The sequence below is a fragment of the Myotis myotis genome, unplaced genomic scaffold (assembly GCF_014108235.1).
Source record: "Myotis myotis isolate mMyoMyo1 unplaced genomic scaffold, mMyoMyo1.p scaffold_m19_p_7, whole genome shotgun sequence".
Classification (NCBI taxonomy): domain Eukaryota; kingdom Metazoa; phylum Chordata; class Mammalia; order Chiroptera; family Vespertilionidae; genus Myotis; species Myotis myotis.
In genome coordinates, this window is record NW_023416379.1 from 23506164 (window position 1) to 23524217 (window position 18054).

General features: G+C 44.5%; 1 protein-coding gene and 1 pseudogene across 5 annotated transcripts in view; both read right to left on the reverse strand.

Moving 5' to 3' along the window:
• HBS1L (HBS1 like translational GTPase) overlaps positions 1-12868 on the reverse strand; it is an 82972-nt gene extending 70104 nt beyond the window's left edge. For 2 of the 5 annotated variants that reach the window (XM_036315952.1, XM_036315954.1), the window contains exons 1-2: positions 12645-12854; positions 8629-8694 (exon numbers count right to left, since the gene is read on the reverse strand). In XM_036315952.1, coding sequence (XP_036171845.1) covers positions 8629-8694; positions 12645-12687 — 109 coding nt within the window. In that variant the 5' untranslated portion in view covers positions 12688-12854. Of the gene's footprint in view, positions 1-8628; positions 8695-12644 lie in introns of all 5 variants that reach the window. The other 3 variants (XM_036315950.1, XM_036315951.1, XM_036315953.1) reach the window with 3 other exon arrangements.
• On the reverse strand, positions 2962-4786 carry LOC118659692 (annotated as a pseudogene).
• Positions 12869-18054: the final 5186 nt, after the last annotated feature.

Below are 18054 nucleotides of genomic sequence, written 5' to 3' on the forward strand. Positions count from 1 at the left end.
TCTCTCTTTCCCTCTCTCCCTCTCTCTCTCCACCTTCCCTTTCTCTAAAATCAATGCACATATCCTAGGGTGAGGATAAAAAAAAAAAAAAAAAAAAAAGCTAATCCGCCTAAAAGGGAAAAAAGCTTTAACATTTAGAAATCACCTTTTCATCAGGAAAACTGTACTTAGCAGAGTTAAAAAAAAATACGTTTGCTGATAAATTGTACAAATTCCTACTAATTGATAAAGTTATTCAATTACCAGAATTCATTAGACCCAGAATATTATCATCTCTTCAGTGACAATTCTTCTTTAAGTATAATACATACGCATACACACACACACACACACACACACACACGCATACATACTAGAGGCCCGGTGCACGAAATTAGTGCATGGGGCGGGGGGCCTTCCCTCAGCCCAGCCTGCACCCCACTCCAATCGGGGACCCCTGGCTCCTAACCACTCACCTGCCTGCCTGCCTGATCGTCCCTAACCTCTCTGCCTGCCTGCCTGATCGCCCCTAACTGCCTCTGCCTGCCTGCCTGCCTGATCACCCCAAACTGCCCTCCCCTGCTGGCCTAATCTCGCCCCTTAATGCTCTCCCCTGCTGGCCTGATCGCCCCTAACTGCCTCTGCCTGCCTGATCACCCCTAACTGCCCTCCCCTGCAGGCCTGACCTCACCCCCAACTGCCCTCCTCTGCTGGCCAATTTGGTTCTGATTGGTCAGTTTCTATGCCAGTCAGCATCAAAAGCTCCGCCTCCTAGGCAGCCATTGGCTCCTCACAGTTGACCCAGATTTGGTTCTGATTGATCAGTTTCTATGCCAGTCAGCGTCAAAAGCTCCGTCTCCTAGGCAGCCATTGGCTCCTTACATTCGCCCAGATTTGGTTCTGATTGGTCAGTTTCTATGCCAGTCAGCGTCTCTGGGCCTAGCAACAGGGCCTGATCAGAAAGGCGGGGCTGATCAGCAGCCCAGGTGGAGGCCTGGAGAGAAATGGAGGTGTGGCTATTGGCCAGGCTGGGAGAGAAAAAGAGGCAAGTTCTGATCAACGGCTGCCACAGAGGCTATGGATCAGATTCTGCCTCTCTCTCTGCAGGCCTCTCTCCGGGCCTGATCTGCAGCCCCCTAGGCAGTCAGTGCTGGGATGGGTCGCCCACAGTAGCCATGGCAACCCAGCACTGACTTCCAGTCTGCTCAAGCCTTTGGCCATTAGGACCCTGGCCAAAGATTATATAGATTACTATATATAATATAGTAATCTATATATATATATAGATTATATATCTATATCTATATATATAGATATATCTATATCTATATAGATATATCTATATAGAGAGATATATCTATATCTATATATATAAATATATATAGATATATATATCTATAAAGATTATATAGATTACTAGTGGCCCAGTGCACGAAATTCATGCACGGGGGGGGGGGGGTTGTTCCCTCAGCCCAGCCTGCACCCTCTCTAATCGGGGAACCCTTGGGGGATGTCCGACTGCTGGTTTAGGCCCGATCCCTGGGATCCCCCTAACTGAAAGCCAGACATCCCTCTTGCAATCTGGGACCACTGGCTCCTAACTGCACACCTGCCTTCCGACCTGATCTCCCTAACTGCTCTCCCTGCTGGCCTGACCCCCCTAACTGCTCTCCCCTGCCGGCCTGATCGCCCCTAACCGCCTCTGCCTCGGCTCCGCCACCATGGCTTTGTCCAAAATAACATCCAGAAAGTTGTCTGGAAGTTGTTTGTTCTAATTAGCACATTACCCTTTTATTAGTATAGATTGATTTCAGAGAGGGAGGGAGATAGAAACATCAATGATGAGAGAGAATCATTGACTGACTGCCTCCTGCACGCCCCACACTGAGGGTCAAACCCATAACCCAGGCATGTGCCCTGACCAGGAATTGAACTCTGGGCCCTTCAGTCCTCAGGCAGAGGCTCTATCCATTGAGCAACACTGGCCATGGATACACTTTCCCTTTCCACTGGGACGTGTTCTGTTTGCTAGAGCTGAAACACTGAAGCTGTCTCACTGGGGCAGAGTGGGGTGCAGTGGGTTGGAGTAGGTGAAGCCCCCTGAAAGCTGGAGAGAGGCCTTGTTTAACAGCCGGACTGTTTCATGGCTGTGCTGCCTCGCAGTTGAATGGCCACACTGTTGGGCTGTGCTACTGTCAGTGGGAGTTTACACCACTGAACTGTCTGCACGGATAGCTTCCTCCTCACCACACCCCCAAGCTGGGGGTTCCTCTTAGGGCTGAAGTGACACCGACCACCCTTGGTTGGTAGCCCAATCGGCCACTTTGGAAAGAGAAGTGGGGATCCTGATTTTACGTGAATGCTCCAATTTCTTAAGTTGGCAACTAATGCGAACTTCAGATGTTTGGGTCAAACCAGAGAGGTGGTCAGGTCTGGTGTCCAGGCCACTGGGCGGCACTGGGCTCAGCCCAGCTATAAAGTGACCCTAGGCGTCTGGGCAGGTGAAGGGGTTGGGGGTACGCTTGGGTAATTCTGATGTCACCCCACTTGGTTTTTTGGGTTTTTTTCCCCACTGATCACAATTTATTATAATCTGTTGGCAGCATAGCTAGATATTAGCTACCAGAACTATGTCTTCATAGAAGTGGACAGTGTGTAGCCATTCTATGGAGAACTGTGTGCACTTAAGCATCAGCATGATCTTTAAGTTTCTTTTTTTTTGTTGTTAATGAAAATAAGCTTTATTACATCAAGTAATAAATACATACAAAGATGGAAACACTATTAGTCACTGTCTTCCAGATGTTTGGATCCACTGATGGGAAAGGCGGAACTGAAATGTACATACATCCTTAGGGGAAATTTCAGGGGTCCTTGTCAGGCGAGGTTCAATAAATTGCTCTTTCTTCTGTATTTATAACTTGTGCATTTTAAAGATTGACTTCAAAGTACTAATAGTCATGCAAATGCTTAAGCAAAAAAAAAAAAAAAAAGAAGTTACATTGAGAAGAATTTATACTGTGTGGTGAATGGGCACTGGCTACTAAAGTGCTGCCTCAGGACTCACTGAAACAAACCCTCAGAGTTGGATCAGCTCAGAAGAGAAACATAAAGAACCATGTGAGTAACAGAAATGTATCCAGAAGAGAAACACGTATCTGGGAGGCCAACTACAGTTTGCTGTGATAGGTAACTGACAAGCATCATGTAAATCAATGCTTTAAAAAAACACACAAAATGCCCTGGGTAGTTCCTAACTAATATGTAAATCTAATAACTGCAAAAATCTCTTCTCCACCTCAGCGATGGGAGTTGCAGAGCCTGATGAACCACGGGAGGGGCACGGGGAGGAGAAACCAAGCTGTTACCATTTTGAAACCAAGTTTCATCTGAAGGGGGTGCAAGCATGAGCTGTCACTTCTTGGAAGAAGAGGGAAAGCCTTTCATGCTGATTTAGGGGCTAGGACCTGGTGTTCCGCTCCATCTCGTCCAAGCACTCCCGAACCAGCCCTGTCGTGTGGATGATGCCTCGTTTCAGTCTCTCCATCGAGCTCTTGCTGCCGGCTTACGTGAGTCAGATCTCCTTCCCTAGTTCTTCGATGCTGACCAGCAGCTCAGCATATTTGCTCTGGGGCACCTGGCTGTTCTCTGTTCCCTGTGTGTTAGAGATGGTGGTCCTAGTCACTCAGCAGCTGGCGGTACTGGGAAGACGTTGCCATGCTGGTGGAAGGCGGGTGAACACTCCCAGAGGCCTTGATGGAGGTGGCGGGCATGTGCATGGTCAAGTTTGGTTTGTAAGACATCCTGCCCCCCCCCCGCCCCCCACCTCTCGCTGCGGAGTGCAGGCCCCATAAGACGGAATCGGCATTGGCAGCGGTGGCGGTGAGGCCAGGCGGTGGCAAGGTGGGCCTGGGGTCTGTGTGCCTGTCTGTGCGCCTGCCCAGCTCCCGCACACTTTTTGTTGTTGACAGCTCAGGCACACTGACAAATATGGCTGTCCCCTCACCCTGACACTGCCACAGTATCATGATCTTTCAGTTTCTTGATGTTCTGCTTGTGCTGCTCAATTTCTTTTTGCAGACGCTCAATCTCCTTTTTATGATGAGTGATCTCTTCTTCATGTTGTTTCTTCAAGGCTGCCAGCTGTTCTTTAATCCGCTCTGGAAAGTATCCTTCCTCTTCAGCCTTCTCTCTTTTTGTGAAGGTTCCCATGACTTCCCTGATTGCACCTGCCTTGGAGCTGAAATTATCTTACCATTGCAGCCAAAGCTTCTGGCTTGCATGGCCCTCACCCCCCCCACTTCAAGCTGCAGATCTGTCACTGACGCAGAGACTGCCCTGGTTGTCAGTGCCGCACAGTTCCGGACCACCCCACTTAGTTTTAAATGCAAACCTTGGACAGGCCTTGAAAGTCTTTTTTCCATGGCGATCACAGGGAAGCAGGCCAGCCGGCACCGGGGCTCTCTGCCTCCAATCGCCATGGTGATCACGGGGAAGCAGGCCAGCCGGCACCCACGGCCCTGGGAGCTGAAATTATCTGACCATTGCAGCCAAAGCCTCTGGCTTGCATGGCCCTCACCCCCCACACTTCGAGCCGCAGATGTGCCACTGACGCAGAGACTGCCCTGGTTGTCAGTGCCGCACAGTTCCGGACCACCCCACTTAGTTTTAAATGCAAACCCCTTTCTGCCCACGATCGCCATGGTGATCACGGGGTAGCAGTACAGCCGGCACCCCCGGCCCCCAGAGTCCGGATGTGCTGGCTGACCTCACCAGCGGCTCTCTCTGCCTCCAATCCACAATGCAATCACTGATCACCAGCCGCCTTTGCCCGCCCCCCCACCTCTTGCCTGCCGCCTGGGTTTCCGATCCCTTTCGCCTCCCAGCATTGCGGCTATGTATGCAAATTAACCACCATCTTTGTTGGCAGTTAACCGCCATCTTGGCTGGCAGTTAATTTGCATATCTCCCTGATTAGCCAATGGGAAGGGTAGCGAAGTTACAGCTAATTACCATGGTTTTCTTCTATTAGGATTATATAGATACTAGGGGCCTGATGCACAAAATTCGTGCAAGGGGCTCCGCCCCCACCACCTCAGCAGCTGCCTCTGCCTCAGCCCCTGCCTGCTGTGGCGGCCGCCTCTGCCTCGGCTTCATCTGGAAGGTTGTCCGGTCTAATTAGCATATTACACTTTTATTATTATAGACTAGAGGCCCGGTGCACAAAAATTTGTGCACTGGGGGGGGAGGGGGGGTCCCTCAGCCCGGCCTGTGCCCTCTCGCAGTCTGGGACCCCTTGGGAGATAACGACCTGCTGGCTTAGGCCTGCTCCCGGGTGGCAGAGGGCAGGCCCAATCCCTAGGTGCAGCCCCTGGTCGGGCTCAGAGCAGGGCCGATTGGGGAGTTGGGGCGCCGCCCCGTCATGCACAGAGCAGGGAGATTGGGAGGTTGCGATGCCACCCTCAGTCACGCTCAGGGTAGGGCCGATTGGGGGGTTGGGGCACCGCCCCCTGTCACACTCAAGGCAGGGTCGATAGGGAGGTTGTGGTGCCACCCCCTGTCACGCACAGAGCAGGGCCCATCAGGGGGTTGAGGAGCTCCCCCCTGTCACTCACAGAGTAGGGCTGATAGGGGAGTTGGCGCACCACCCCGTCACACACAGAGCAGGGCGGATCAGGGGTTTGGGGCAGCGCCACTGTCACACTCAGGGCAGGGCCGATGGGGAGGTTATGGCTCTACCTCATCACACACAGAGCAGGGCCCGTGGGGGGGGGGGGGGGGTTGGGGCGCCGCCCTCTATCACCCACAGAGTAGGGCCGATCAGGGGGTTGGGGCGCCGCCACTCTCACACTCAGGGCAGGGCCGATGGGGAGGTTATGGCTCTACCCCGTCACACAAAGAGCAGGGCCCGTGAGGTGAGGGGGTTGGGGCGCCGCACCCTGTCACACACAGAGCCGCAGGGCGATCAGGGGGTTTGGGCGCTGTCCCCTGTCACACTGATCCCGATGCCGGGAGGCCTCTCAGCTCCGCTGATCCCGGTGCTGGGAGGCATACTACCCTTTTACTATATAGGATAGAGGCCTGGTGCATGGGTGGGGGCTGGCTGGTTTGCCCTGAAGGGTGTCCTGGATCAGGGTGGGGGTCCCCACTGGGGTGCCTGGCCAGCCTGGATGAGGGGATGATGACTGTTTGCAGCTGGTCACACACCCTTCAGGGTGGGGGTCCCCCACTGGGGTGCCTGGCCAGTCTGGGTGAGGGGCTGAGGGCTGTTTTCAGGCTGGGACTGAAGCTCCCAACTGCTCCTTTTTTTTTTTTTTTTTTTTTATTCTGAGCCAGCTTTAGCTCTGGGGCTCCAGCTCTTAGGCCTCTGCTGCAGAAAGCAGGTATCTGGTTTGTTTAGGTTCTACAATCGAAACACTGTATCAACTCCAGGTCTGAGATCCCGGCTGGCTGAAAGCTGGTTTCTGGGGTTTTGTTTAGCTTCTATTTTTGTAACTATGTTTCAAACTGCCAGCTCAGAGGCCTGCAGCGGCAGGCGGGGAACGTTGGAGTCCTCCGTCACTGAAGCAAGCAAGCCTCATGTTAGTTTCAAGCTGCCTGGCTGCCGGCCACCACCTTGGCTGGCAGTTAATTTGCATATTGCCCTGATTAGCCAATGGGAAGGGTAGCGGTCGTATGCCAATTACCATGTTTCTCTTTTATTAGTGTAGGTATTTTTATTGACTTCAGATAGAAGGGAGAGGGAGAGAGAGATAGAAACATCAATGATAGAGTGAATCATTGATGCCTCCTGCACACTTCACACTGGGGATCAAGCCCGCAACCAGGCATGTGCCCTTGATTGGAATCGAACCCGGAACCCTTAGGTGGCAGATGCTCTATCCACGGAGCCAAACCAGCTAGGAGGTCATGTCTCTTTCCATCGAAGTAAGAGATAATTGGTTTTGAGTTTCTTCTGTATTTTTAACTACCAGTAAACTGGTATTTTTAACTAAAGCATGTGGATTTAGGTTTTTTTAACTTTCAAAACATAGTCACGCACCACATAACAATGTTTCAGTCAATGACAGACCACAAATACGTCATTGGTATACCATATAGCTTAGGTGTGTAGCAGGTAGTATCATTTAGTTCAATGTACATATAAGTACATTCTGATGTTCCCATATGATGAAATCTCCTAAGGAGCATTTCTTAGAATGTATCCCTGTTGTTAAGCAGTACCTGACTGTATAAAATAGCAATATCATATCAGAAACTTTTATTTTTTAATGGTATATTTTCCAAGGGATTTTTTAATGGAAAGTGATTAGTATTAGAAGGATACTTTTCACCCTAGCTGGTTTGGCTCAATGGCTAGAGTGTCAGAGTTCATTGCACACATTAAAAAAAAAAGAGAGAGAGACAGGTCTTTGAGTGGTGAACACACTATAGATGATGTATTATAGAATTAAGGTGTACACCTTAAACCTACATAATTTTATCAATGTAACCGAATAAATTCAATTTATGAATGAATGAATGAAGTGGTACAGGTTTACAGGACAGGTCAGGTTTTCAGGAAAGTAAAGGGTTTAGAGGACAGCTCAGCAGACCATAGTATTAAAGAAAAGGCAGACTGATAAAAAAGTTAATCACATTAAATCTTTAAAATTGTGGAAAATGAATTTTATGAATTATACTTATGCTGTACCTAACTATATTTAATTACACCCCCTTTATGGTACAGTAAAATTAGCAGGACATTTTAACTATTTGCAGAGTAGAATGAAATTTGAAGACAGCCCTACCTCGTTTGGCTCAGTGGATAGAGCATCGGCCTGAGGACTGAAGAGTCCTGGGTTTGATTCTGGTCAAGGGCACATGCCCAGGTTGCAGGCTCCATCCCCAGTAGGTAGTTTGCAGGAGGCAGCCGATCAATGATTCTTTCTCATCACTGATGTTTCTCTCTCTCTCTCCTCCCTTCTTCTCTTAAATCAATAAAAATATATTTTAAAAAAAGGAATTTAAAGACAGATGTATTATTTGAGAAATTAATGAGAGGAGAATCTGGATTAAAGACTCAGTCTTTGCTGAAAGGAACACATGAATGTTTTCTTTGTACAGTGGCAAAAAAGAAAACTTTGGCAGATGAGACAGAAGATGAAGCTCTGATGTGGAATGTGAACTCTAAATCAATCTATGGTTCCATCAGAAGTTGGAACTACATTTATCTGATTTATTTACCAAATTAACAGTAGATAAACTAAAATACTGTTCAGAGGAATTCTTTGCATAACACATCAATGTTTCTAATATTCAAAAGATTCCTGAGAATATATAACAAATTGCTGTCTGCCTTCACAAGTTTTAGTTTTAGATAAGATTACCATTTTAATACAATTTAGTTTAATTGCATGTTGCAAAGAACATTGGAAAAGCCAGTTTTCAGAGTTTTCTTCCAATTGATTAAAACCAAATGATGAAATCAAAACTTTAAATTCTATTTACAGGTAAAGAAATTATTTTTTCTCCGTTAAAAGTTAACATATAATTACTTTTTTAAATATTACTTAATATTAGTCTTATGGAGTCACTCTAGTCATAGAATAACACTAATACTGACTTAACATTTTTAAATAATGAAATCAAATTATTTTTAAAATTCACCTGTTGATGGAGAAATACAATAATCATCTTCTACAGACTGGCCATAGAGATCATCATCTTCAAAATCTAAAATAAAAACACAAGAGTTAAATTCATTACAAGTTCTTAATATATTCTTAGTTATTAACAAGAAAGCATCTGGATTCTTTCCAAAAGAAATTAAATTGTTCATCAAAATTAAAGGAACTTGGATTGTCCACTTTTCCTAAAAATTTTACCTACAATATAGGTATTTACTGACTTTCTGTATTTATACACTTACTAGAGGCCCACTGCACAAAATTCGTGCAAGAGTAGGCCTTCCTTCCCCCGGCTGCTGGCACCGGCTTCCCTCAGGCACCCGGGCCCAGGGCTTCCCTTGGCCCCAGCTTCGTCCGGAAGGACGTCCTAAATGACGTCTGGTCTAATTAGCACATTATGCTTTTATTAATATAGATAGAAACATGGTTCTTCAGTATTTAAGATAATTGGGTCCAATTTTTCACCTCATATGATCAAAAAGTAATAATCCCACAGACCACATACTTAAATTCTTTCCAGAGTTGACAAATATCCAAAATGAAAACCACCCATTTTTTTTACCAAATGCTCTCTAAAAACAAAGCATTTATTTTTCATACAACTTTATGCGTGGCCCATAACTGTCCATTGCATAGAGATGTTGTGCTTGTCCTAAACTAATTTTAATTTTACTATCGGCCCCCAAAGCACAGGGTATACAATCAGACCAAGAAAGCAATTTCTCTTCATGTAGAACGAGATAATCTGTGAAAACCAGCTCACCCTAAACTCCCTCAGAATCACTCTGCTCGGGCTTCTTGGCCTTTTTTCTACCGACTCACTAGGACATGTTTTTAACCAAATTTTCCTAAGGCTGTTTCTTCCTCTTGGTTAAGGTTCCCATTCAAATGTCACCTAATTGCATATGTCCTCCCTGACCACTCTGGGTAAAAAGCAGCAAGCCCCCAACCCCCCCACCCCCCACCCCGTCATTTTTACTCCCTAGCACACTCCTCCAATTGAAAGTCTTCAAAGCACTTTACCCGTTTCACTCCACGAGATTATAAGCTTCTTCAGGGCAAGACTCTGTCTAACCAACTACCTGGCACATGTTTGGTACTAAATTTAAACGTGTTTTATTATAAATGAACCAAGCAACTTAAAACTAAAAACCCACAAAGAATATAAATATGTTTGCACAAAGTATTTTATTCATTCAACAAACACTAACACTATGTCAGGGACTATTAGAGACATTCGGGGTACAAGAGTGAGTAATAGGCACATTCCCAAGGTCTTCACAAACCTGAACTCAAACAGAGAAGACAAAAAATGGGCAATTACAAAACACATATGGCAAGTGTTTGACTTGGGGTGGCTAGAGAAAGATCCCAGGAATATAATACTTAAACCAGTTCCAAAGGATAGCTAGCTAGTTTCTGAGGGTATTCATGAAGCAGGAACTCTTATTCTGAGACGAAGACCAATTGTTTATGGCAAAGAAAAAGTAAAGAAATCTACTATTGGATTAACGTGTAATTCAATAAATTAGATCACAATTCTGAGTTAATAACTTATTAGCAAATAAATGAAGAGCCATTCACAAAAAATATTTTTAGATATAAAAACAATAAGAATCTTTTTCATTGTTTTTCAATACTGAAATTGACCCTAAAAGTACCACAATATAGAAAGACAAAGAGAATTCATTCCTGGTATTTTTGTAAAGCAGTTCTTTTCCTCAACAAAATTTTGGGAGTATTTACTTCATGTAAGCAATGTGGCGGCTACTGGAGTAAATATCAAATATGGACTTTGTCTTCCTGGCACTTTTAAATTAATAGCTAAGGCAGTCATGTAATGTGCTATCCAAATTACAGAGAAGAACAAAGCGAGAGTTAAATAGGGGAATCAATAGGTTTTGGAGCATAAACTCTCTCTAATGAAGTTACATTCGTTTTGAGAATTATTATTCTGAGAGTACAAAGGAAAGCTTAACTGGGAAGAAAAGAAATATACTGGACCCTTAAAATGAGTAGAACTTTGTAAGGAAAAGAGGGTGAACCTCCTATTCTATAGGAATAGGTTGGTTATGATGTCATCAATTGTTCCAAAGAAACCTGACAACCGAGCCAGGAGTTTGGCACTCCCTCCCTCAGGCCAAGCACTTCTTGGGGAAGCTTCCCTTCACGTGGAAATCACACTCCACTCCTCCGACACACTCTGAGCTAGGCGCTCTTACTGACACAGCTTCCTTGGAACTTACTTTTTGCAGCATCTCATACTCACTTGAACCCTCTGTGACTTGCGTATCTCCCCCTTTAGACTCCCTCAAACATTTTACTATCGGTCCCCAAAGCTTACAACAGTCCAGTAAGCATTCACTTGGAGAATAAACAGTGAAAGCTGCCCGAGGAAGTAAAACTTATTAAAGAAAAAAATTATTAAAGAAATTACTTCATCAAAGTAATGAGGGCTATTCGTGTCTTTTATAGCATATCTGCAAAAACACCTCCCAGGCTCAAGTCCTGTCTAGGTAACTGTGGTCAACGTGCCATACTTATTTCCACGGCAATGTTTACGGCGGCCTCCATGCCGAGGGGAACACCAGGAACCTCGCACACACTGGCATATATATGCCAGGCTGGCTGAGCTGCAGCCCCCAGTGCGGCTCAGAGCTTCCGACAGCCCCGGGACGGGGAGGGCAGACTGATGCTCTACAATAACCTACCGGGAGTGCCGATAATGAGCAGCCACCAGCATAGCAAGCACATACTACACGCTCTGCACTCTACACAGCATCGGGTCTCCGTGCCTCTGCTGCACTCGGTCAAACTTGTCTCTAATTTGTTTGTATTATGCTTGGCGTGGCCCATAATTAGCCACTGCCTAGAGATGCTGTGCTCATCCTCAACGAATTCCAACTTTTTTTAAACTCCTAGAGAACATTCATATACATTTTATTTCATTTTTTTTAAGTCCCTAAATCCTTCTATTAATGTTTTTTTCTCTCCCCATTCCCAAATGCATTTACATGGGGAATTTTCAACCAAGAATGAAGTATACACCTAACATCATCTAATCGACTTATTCTTTGGGTCTTTTTAATAGGTATCTTTTCTACCATCCCCTAAGTTTCCAATTTAATTTGAAACCCGTAGAAAATAATCAGTTAGCTCAAGCCAGATTCTGCACTAAATATGTATGAAAACACAAAAAGATTTACTATGTAAAAGTTAACACCGTTAAAACAAAACAGGTGAATGTAAGCATTAAGTCAGTCAATCCGTGTGTTACAAATAAGCAAGGTTTCCTGGGCATTTTTTTTTCTGCCTTTCTTAAAAATTTATTTTCCCTTTATTGATTAAGATATTACAAATGTGTCCTTATCCCCCCAATGTCCTCTCATCCCCCCAATCCTACCCTCACCCCCTGTTGTCCAATCCATCGCTTATGCTTATCTGCATGCATACAAGTCCTGTGGTTGGTCTCTCCCCCTCACCCCCACCCTCCCCTGCCTTCCCTCCGAGTTTTGAGCATCTGATCGATGCTTCTCTGTCTCTACATCTGTTTTTGTTCATCGGTTTACGTTGTTCATTATAATCCACAAATGAGTGAGAGCATGTGGTATTTATCTTTCTCTGACTGACTCCTGGGCATCTGTGAGAGGGGCTGGGGAGTCGGGAAAGGAGCTGGGAGGACACCGGGCGAGGGAGAGGCGGCGGCGCTCGCGCGTGTCAACACCGCCGGCCCGAGCTGCCCGAAGTCCTTCCCGTCCGACGCGGCACTGCACCTCCCCTGCCCCGAAGAAGCTCAACCCCACGGGCAGGAATCACGACATAAAACCAGGCCATTCTCTGGCACGCAGACGGCCTATGATCTTCTCCAACGGAGCCTTCTCGGAATTCCAGGCTGGCACCACTGTCGAGGAATAAACAGATCCAACTGGATGCCAGTAAGCTGGGATGCCGGCGGACACGGGGACTGTGACATCGCGGCATAAGCTTGCCACCTACCTTCATCGTAGTTATAGCCTCGAACATTCCGATGCCGGGCCATGGCGGCGAAGAGGGCGTTCGCCACAGCGTCTTACAAAACACCCGCTCAGACACTGACCAGGCGCCATCTGCGGCCAGGAGAACACCTAGTCGCCATTTTGGCTTCCGGCAGGCCTCTGCGCCGAGCGCCTGCGCACGCCGGACGTCCTGTCTCCGCACAGCGCGCGACGGCAACCTCTCAGGGTCACCGCCTCACCGGGAGCGCATGCGCATTCGCGCAGGCGGGCGGGGCCTTTTTGGCGTGGTCCCGCCTACAGGCAGGTTGACTGACAGGAGTTCCAAAGAGGCGGGATTCCACTGCTCACAGTTTGTTGATTTGGACCAACAGTTACTAGAAGGTATCCGAGATCTACAACCGTGTTCCAGATTGTTTTCCAGATTTGGTTTCTGATAAACTAGTGAAAAAGCTGAGTGAGTGCCAGCACTCTGTCTTATACAGCTCTCATCTTTGAGGACTACTTAGGCCCATAATAAGCACTAACAAACTTGTGTATATACTTTTAAGCATTAACCCAAGCTTTAGCGGGAGTGGAAATGCTCTTTTTAAATTGATAATCTGACTTCAATAAGTCACCAGGCTTTCATGTAATACGTGGTTTCGGGTGTATGAGTCTTGCATGAATACCTCTAGTAAACAATTATCTGGCCATATAAAGGATTATCTCCATGATCCTCTGAGCACTCATTAACAAACAACCCTGTGTAACATGCTAAGAGTATTAAGTATAGCTTTTTAGACATAACACATCTAGGGCCACTTGTGGTAATGCTGCATGTTGTTGATGAATAAATCTACAACCTATAATTAAATGTGCTCATTTCTTAGAACGCAAAGTGAATGATGCTATGTAAAAGACAATCTCATTATCTTACTGAACAAGCTACACTTCAGTTTTAGCTTGAGTTTTTGAAATGGTGCCAGCAGCCCCACTCCTGCCACCACTCCCACGTACTGAGGGCGCCGGCCCTGCTCACACCCGCTGATGGTGCAGAGCGATGGGGCCTGTGTCAGCAGCAGGTGCGAGTGGCGGCTGCTGCCCCAATCACCCCTCAGGAGCAGGGGTAGGTGGACAAGCTCTGAGGGGTGATCAGGGCCAGCAGCCGCCGCTTGCATCCACTGACAGCACTGAGGGGCAGGTGCCAGGTGCTAGCAGCAGGTGCGAGTGCCTGGCGGGACCGCGGTGTGCAGGAGCAAAGAATTTTCAGTAACCACCAGAAGCTTGCCCTGATGACAGTGACCAGCACCCTGCCTTGGTCTGGTGCCCCCACTCACCTGCTCCACCATCCCGCCGCAGCCGATGCCTACCATGTTCCATGCATGCCCCCTGGTGGTCAGCGCACATCATAGTGACTGGTTGTTCGGTTGTTCCGCTGTTCGGTCTATTTGCATATTAGGGTTTTATATATATAGATGGGGTAGTAATAGTACATAACTCATAAAGTTGTGAATAATAAATTTATCTATGTAAGTGAGTTCACACAAATCTTTAGGAGGTGCTTTAAATTTTCAGATGGTATTAAAATACAAATAGCACCCAGACTGGTTTACCTACGTGGTTAGAGCATTGGCCACGGACAGAAGGGTTGAGGGTTTGATTCCCAATCAAGGGTACTTACCTCAGTTTTAGGTTAGATCACAGGCCCAGGTTGGGGCACATGTGGGAGGCAATTGGTGTGTCTCTCTCAGGTCGATGTTTCTCTCTCTCTCTCTCTCTCTCCCTCCCTCCCCCCTCCCTCCCTTCCACTCTCTAAAAATCAATCAGAAAAAATTTCCTTGGGTGAGGATTTAATGAAATAAAACACAAATGGCAACTTCCAGCCCATTCTAAGCGTTAATTACAAACTTTATTGTAACTCACTGAGGTATGAAGTAGATGAGTTATATAAATTGACTACACAAACAAAACTACAGGAGCAATAAAGAAAAAGAAAACACAATACTTCTGCCTTAGGGGTACTATACAATTTGCCTCTGATTCATCAGTAGTGCACTCCCTAAAAATTCTAAGTATTTGAGAGCCTTGATTACATCTCAAGCAAAATAAGGCTTCAGTAGCAAGGCCTTCACTGATTTCCAAATTTGGCTTCTGATAATCTAGTGAAAAAGCTGACTATGTGCCCCCAGAGCTCTTGAGATGTGCTTATAAGTTTTGTATTGTGGTTTGATGGAAAGTACCATGGCTATGGAGTCACACAAACCTGGATTTCAGTACCTCTTCTGCCACGTTCTGTACGCTAATGTCTTTGGGCTCAATTTTTTTCATCTGTAAAATGGATATAAGAAGATATGTCTTCTATTTTGTGAATAGTAAATAAAATGATGGATGTAAAAACAGTAGCTGGTACATAACAGGTCTATAAGGGAAGGAAAATTCTCTACCTGCTTTAGGCCTCCAACTGGGTCTAAGAAATAAACTGATATAAGACAAGTTAACAGGAAAAAAAAGAATACATGTTTAAAGTTTTACTGGTATATGGGAGCCTTCACAACATAGTGAAGACCTAAAGAAGTGACCATAGCCGAAAGCTCTTATATCTCTGAGTCAAAGAAACAGTCAATTTATGAAGAATTGATGAGACAGTGGGGCTTGGGCATGGGTAATAAATTATGGGAAAGTGACTAGAAAATATATGGTAGGGATGGTGGTGGCAAAACTGCTAGAAGATAAGGGATATTTCAGTAACTTTGTGGTGGTCATTTTGCAATACATACAAATATCAAATCCTTATGTTGTACACCTAAAACTAATACAGTGTCATATGTCAATTATATCTCAATAAAATATTAGAAACTTCTATTCATCAAAAGACAACATTAAGAAATTATGAAGGCAAGTTTCAGCCCAGAAGAAGATACATGCAGCACATATATCTCTCAAGAACTCATATGTAAATTAAGTTCTATAACTTAAATTAGTTCTATAACTCTCTGTCTGGCCTAATGATATTCTTACCCTCCTCTATGGAATTTCCCTTGACTTCCTTCACATATTATTCATTTTTTCCCCTCTTCTTTCTTTATTTTTATTTTATTTAAGGCAGAAATTCAGCTGAGTGAAAATTGGCAAGAGCCAGTGAACAGGCCCTTTATCAAGACAAAGCTTTGCTCCCAAGGAGCTTGGGGCTGTCCAGGACTCCACGCTTGGCAGAAGCAATGACAGCATAACTAAACAAACAAGGAGGTATTCAGGGAAGCTGAAACCGGATCTTCAAAGAAGATTCAGTGGGTGATTTTTAATTTCTGTGTAGCATTATAGAGCTGAATGCAGAACATATCAAAAACTTGGAAAGGCACTGGTAAGGTCATGAACTTCATAAAACAGAAAGATTCTTGAGAAGAAAAAAAATAGAAGTCAAGAGTTTTATATTTAGATATGACTACTACTTGGGAAATACCGGCAAAGCAATAATGCCTGGGCAAAACCATCTTCCTCTGCACGAGATCCTTTTAACCACCAATCCAGGGCTATTCGGCTGCCAAGCACTTTATTATGAAATATAATAATAAAATAAATATGGTTCAGGAGTTCTTTATAAGATCCACTTTTCAAAAGTTCATGTTGTTGCAGTTTAAAATCTTTCAGTGGAGCCACATTACTAATGAAGTAAGTCCAAACCCTTAGAAAGGCATAGGAGGCCATTGTGATCTCACTCCTGCCTGATTTCCCATCTTACCTTCCACCACTCCACCACCCTACCTGAGTTACTCTATGGCATAACTCCTACTTTCAGGGTTTCAAGTCCAGCCATGCTCTTCCTGCCCTTTACATCTCCAAAAAATTAAAAATAGAACTGCCTAATGACCCAGTGATCCCACTTCTGGAAATATATCTGAAGAAACCCACAAGGTTAATTTGAAAGACTATGTTCATTACAGCGTTATTTATAATAGCCAAGCTTTGGAAGCACCCATGTGCCCATCAGTAGATGAGTGGATAAAAAAGCAGTGGTAGATTTACACAATCGAATACTACTCAGCAATAAAAAAAGAAGGAAATCTTACCTTTTGCAACAGCCTGGATAGACCTGGAGAGTATATTATGCCACCTGAAATAAGCCAGTCAAAGACAGGTACTATATGATTTCACTTACATGTGGAATCTACTTAACAAAATAAACTAGCAAACAAAATAGAAACAAACTCATAGATACAAAGAATAGACTGACAGCTATCAGAGGTGAAAGGGGGTGGGGGGCTAGATGGAAAAGGCAAAGGAATTAAGGGGGGGAAGCTGGGTGATTTTTTAAAAGTCTCTTTGTTGTAGGGAAAGTCAAAGTGAAGAGAGACAAAGGTCTTAACCAATTAGGTTAAACATTTCAGTTTTGAAATTTTACAATAACTTATGAGTATGTGAATGAACTAATAGGGCCTCTCCCAAAGCCCAGAACGGAGCCCTTGGACGTTAGGAACCCTAATGCTTACTCTTATTAATTTCATGGTAAATTTGCCTGTTTCCCCTCACATTTGTATAGTTTTTTCAAGAAACATTTTTAAATCTATTATGTACCTAATATCATGGAATAACAGGTAAATTTATAATTTGGGTGAGTTCAGATTTCTTGAAAACCTCCTTTAAATTTTTATTTGTTGGCATCTTCAACACTATTTCAACATGCATCTTTCACGTGCATTTAAGCTTCATGGTAAAATTAAAAGCATCACCCTTGTCTTAAGGCAAGGAAACACATGTATTAACTCTATAAGTACAAAATAGTTTTTTAAAATAAAATTTGTTAGAATACTAAGGGAATGAATGTTGTAGAATGAACTTATATAAGAAAAAAGTCTTGGAATTGTCTTAAAAGAAGTAGTCATCACACAATGAAGTAAAGGATTTGAAATGATGGACAAATAAATAAATATATATGTAAATAAATACTACAAAGATAATCTTGTCTAAGATCAACACTCAAACTGCAGCAAAGATAAATCGTTCATTTACCATACATTTTTAAGTGTCTACAATGTAGCTTGTTAAAAACTGAACACTAGCGAAACCAGTGACATTAATTGTATGAAATACCAATATATGAAAGGCAGCTACAGGAGCTTGTATTATGTTGTGCTTAATGAAGACCTTAGTAATAATTATTATGAGCCAAACAATACTTTTTAATAAAAATGCTTATGATTAGAATATGAGTTCTGACATATATTTTATTTTTTTAAATATATTTGTATTGATTTCAGAGAGGAAAGGAGAGGGAGAGAGAGAGAAACATCAATGATGAGAAATAATTATTGATCAGCTGCCTCCTGCACACCCCTGCCTAGAGATCAATCCTCAGCCTGGGCATGTGTCCTGCCCGGGAATCTAACTATGACCTCCTGGTTCATAGGTAGATGCTCAACCACTGAGCCACAGCA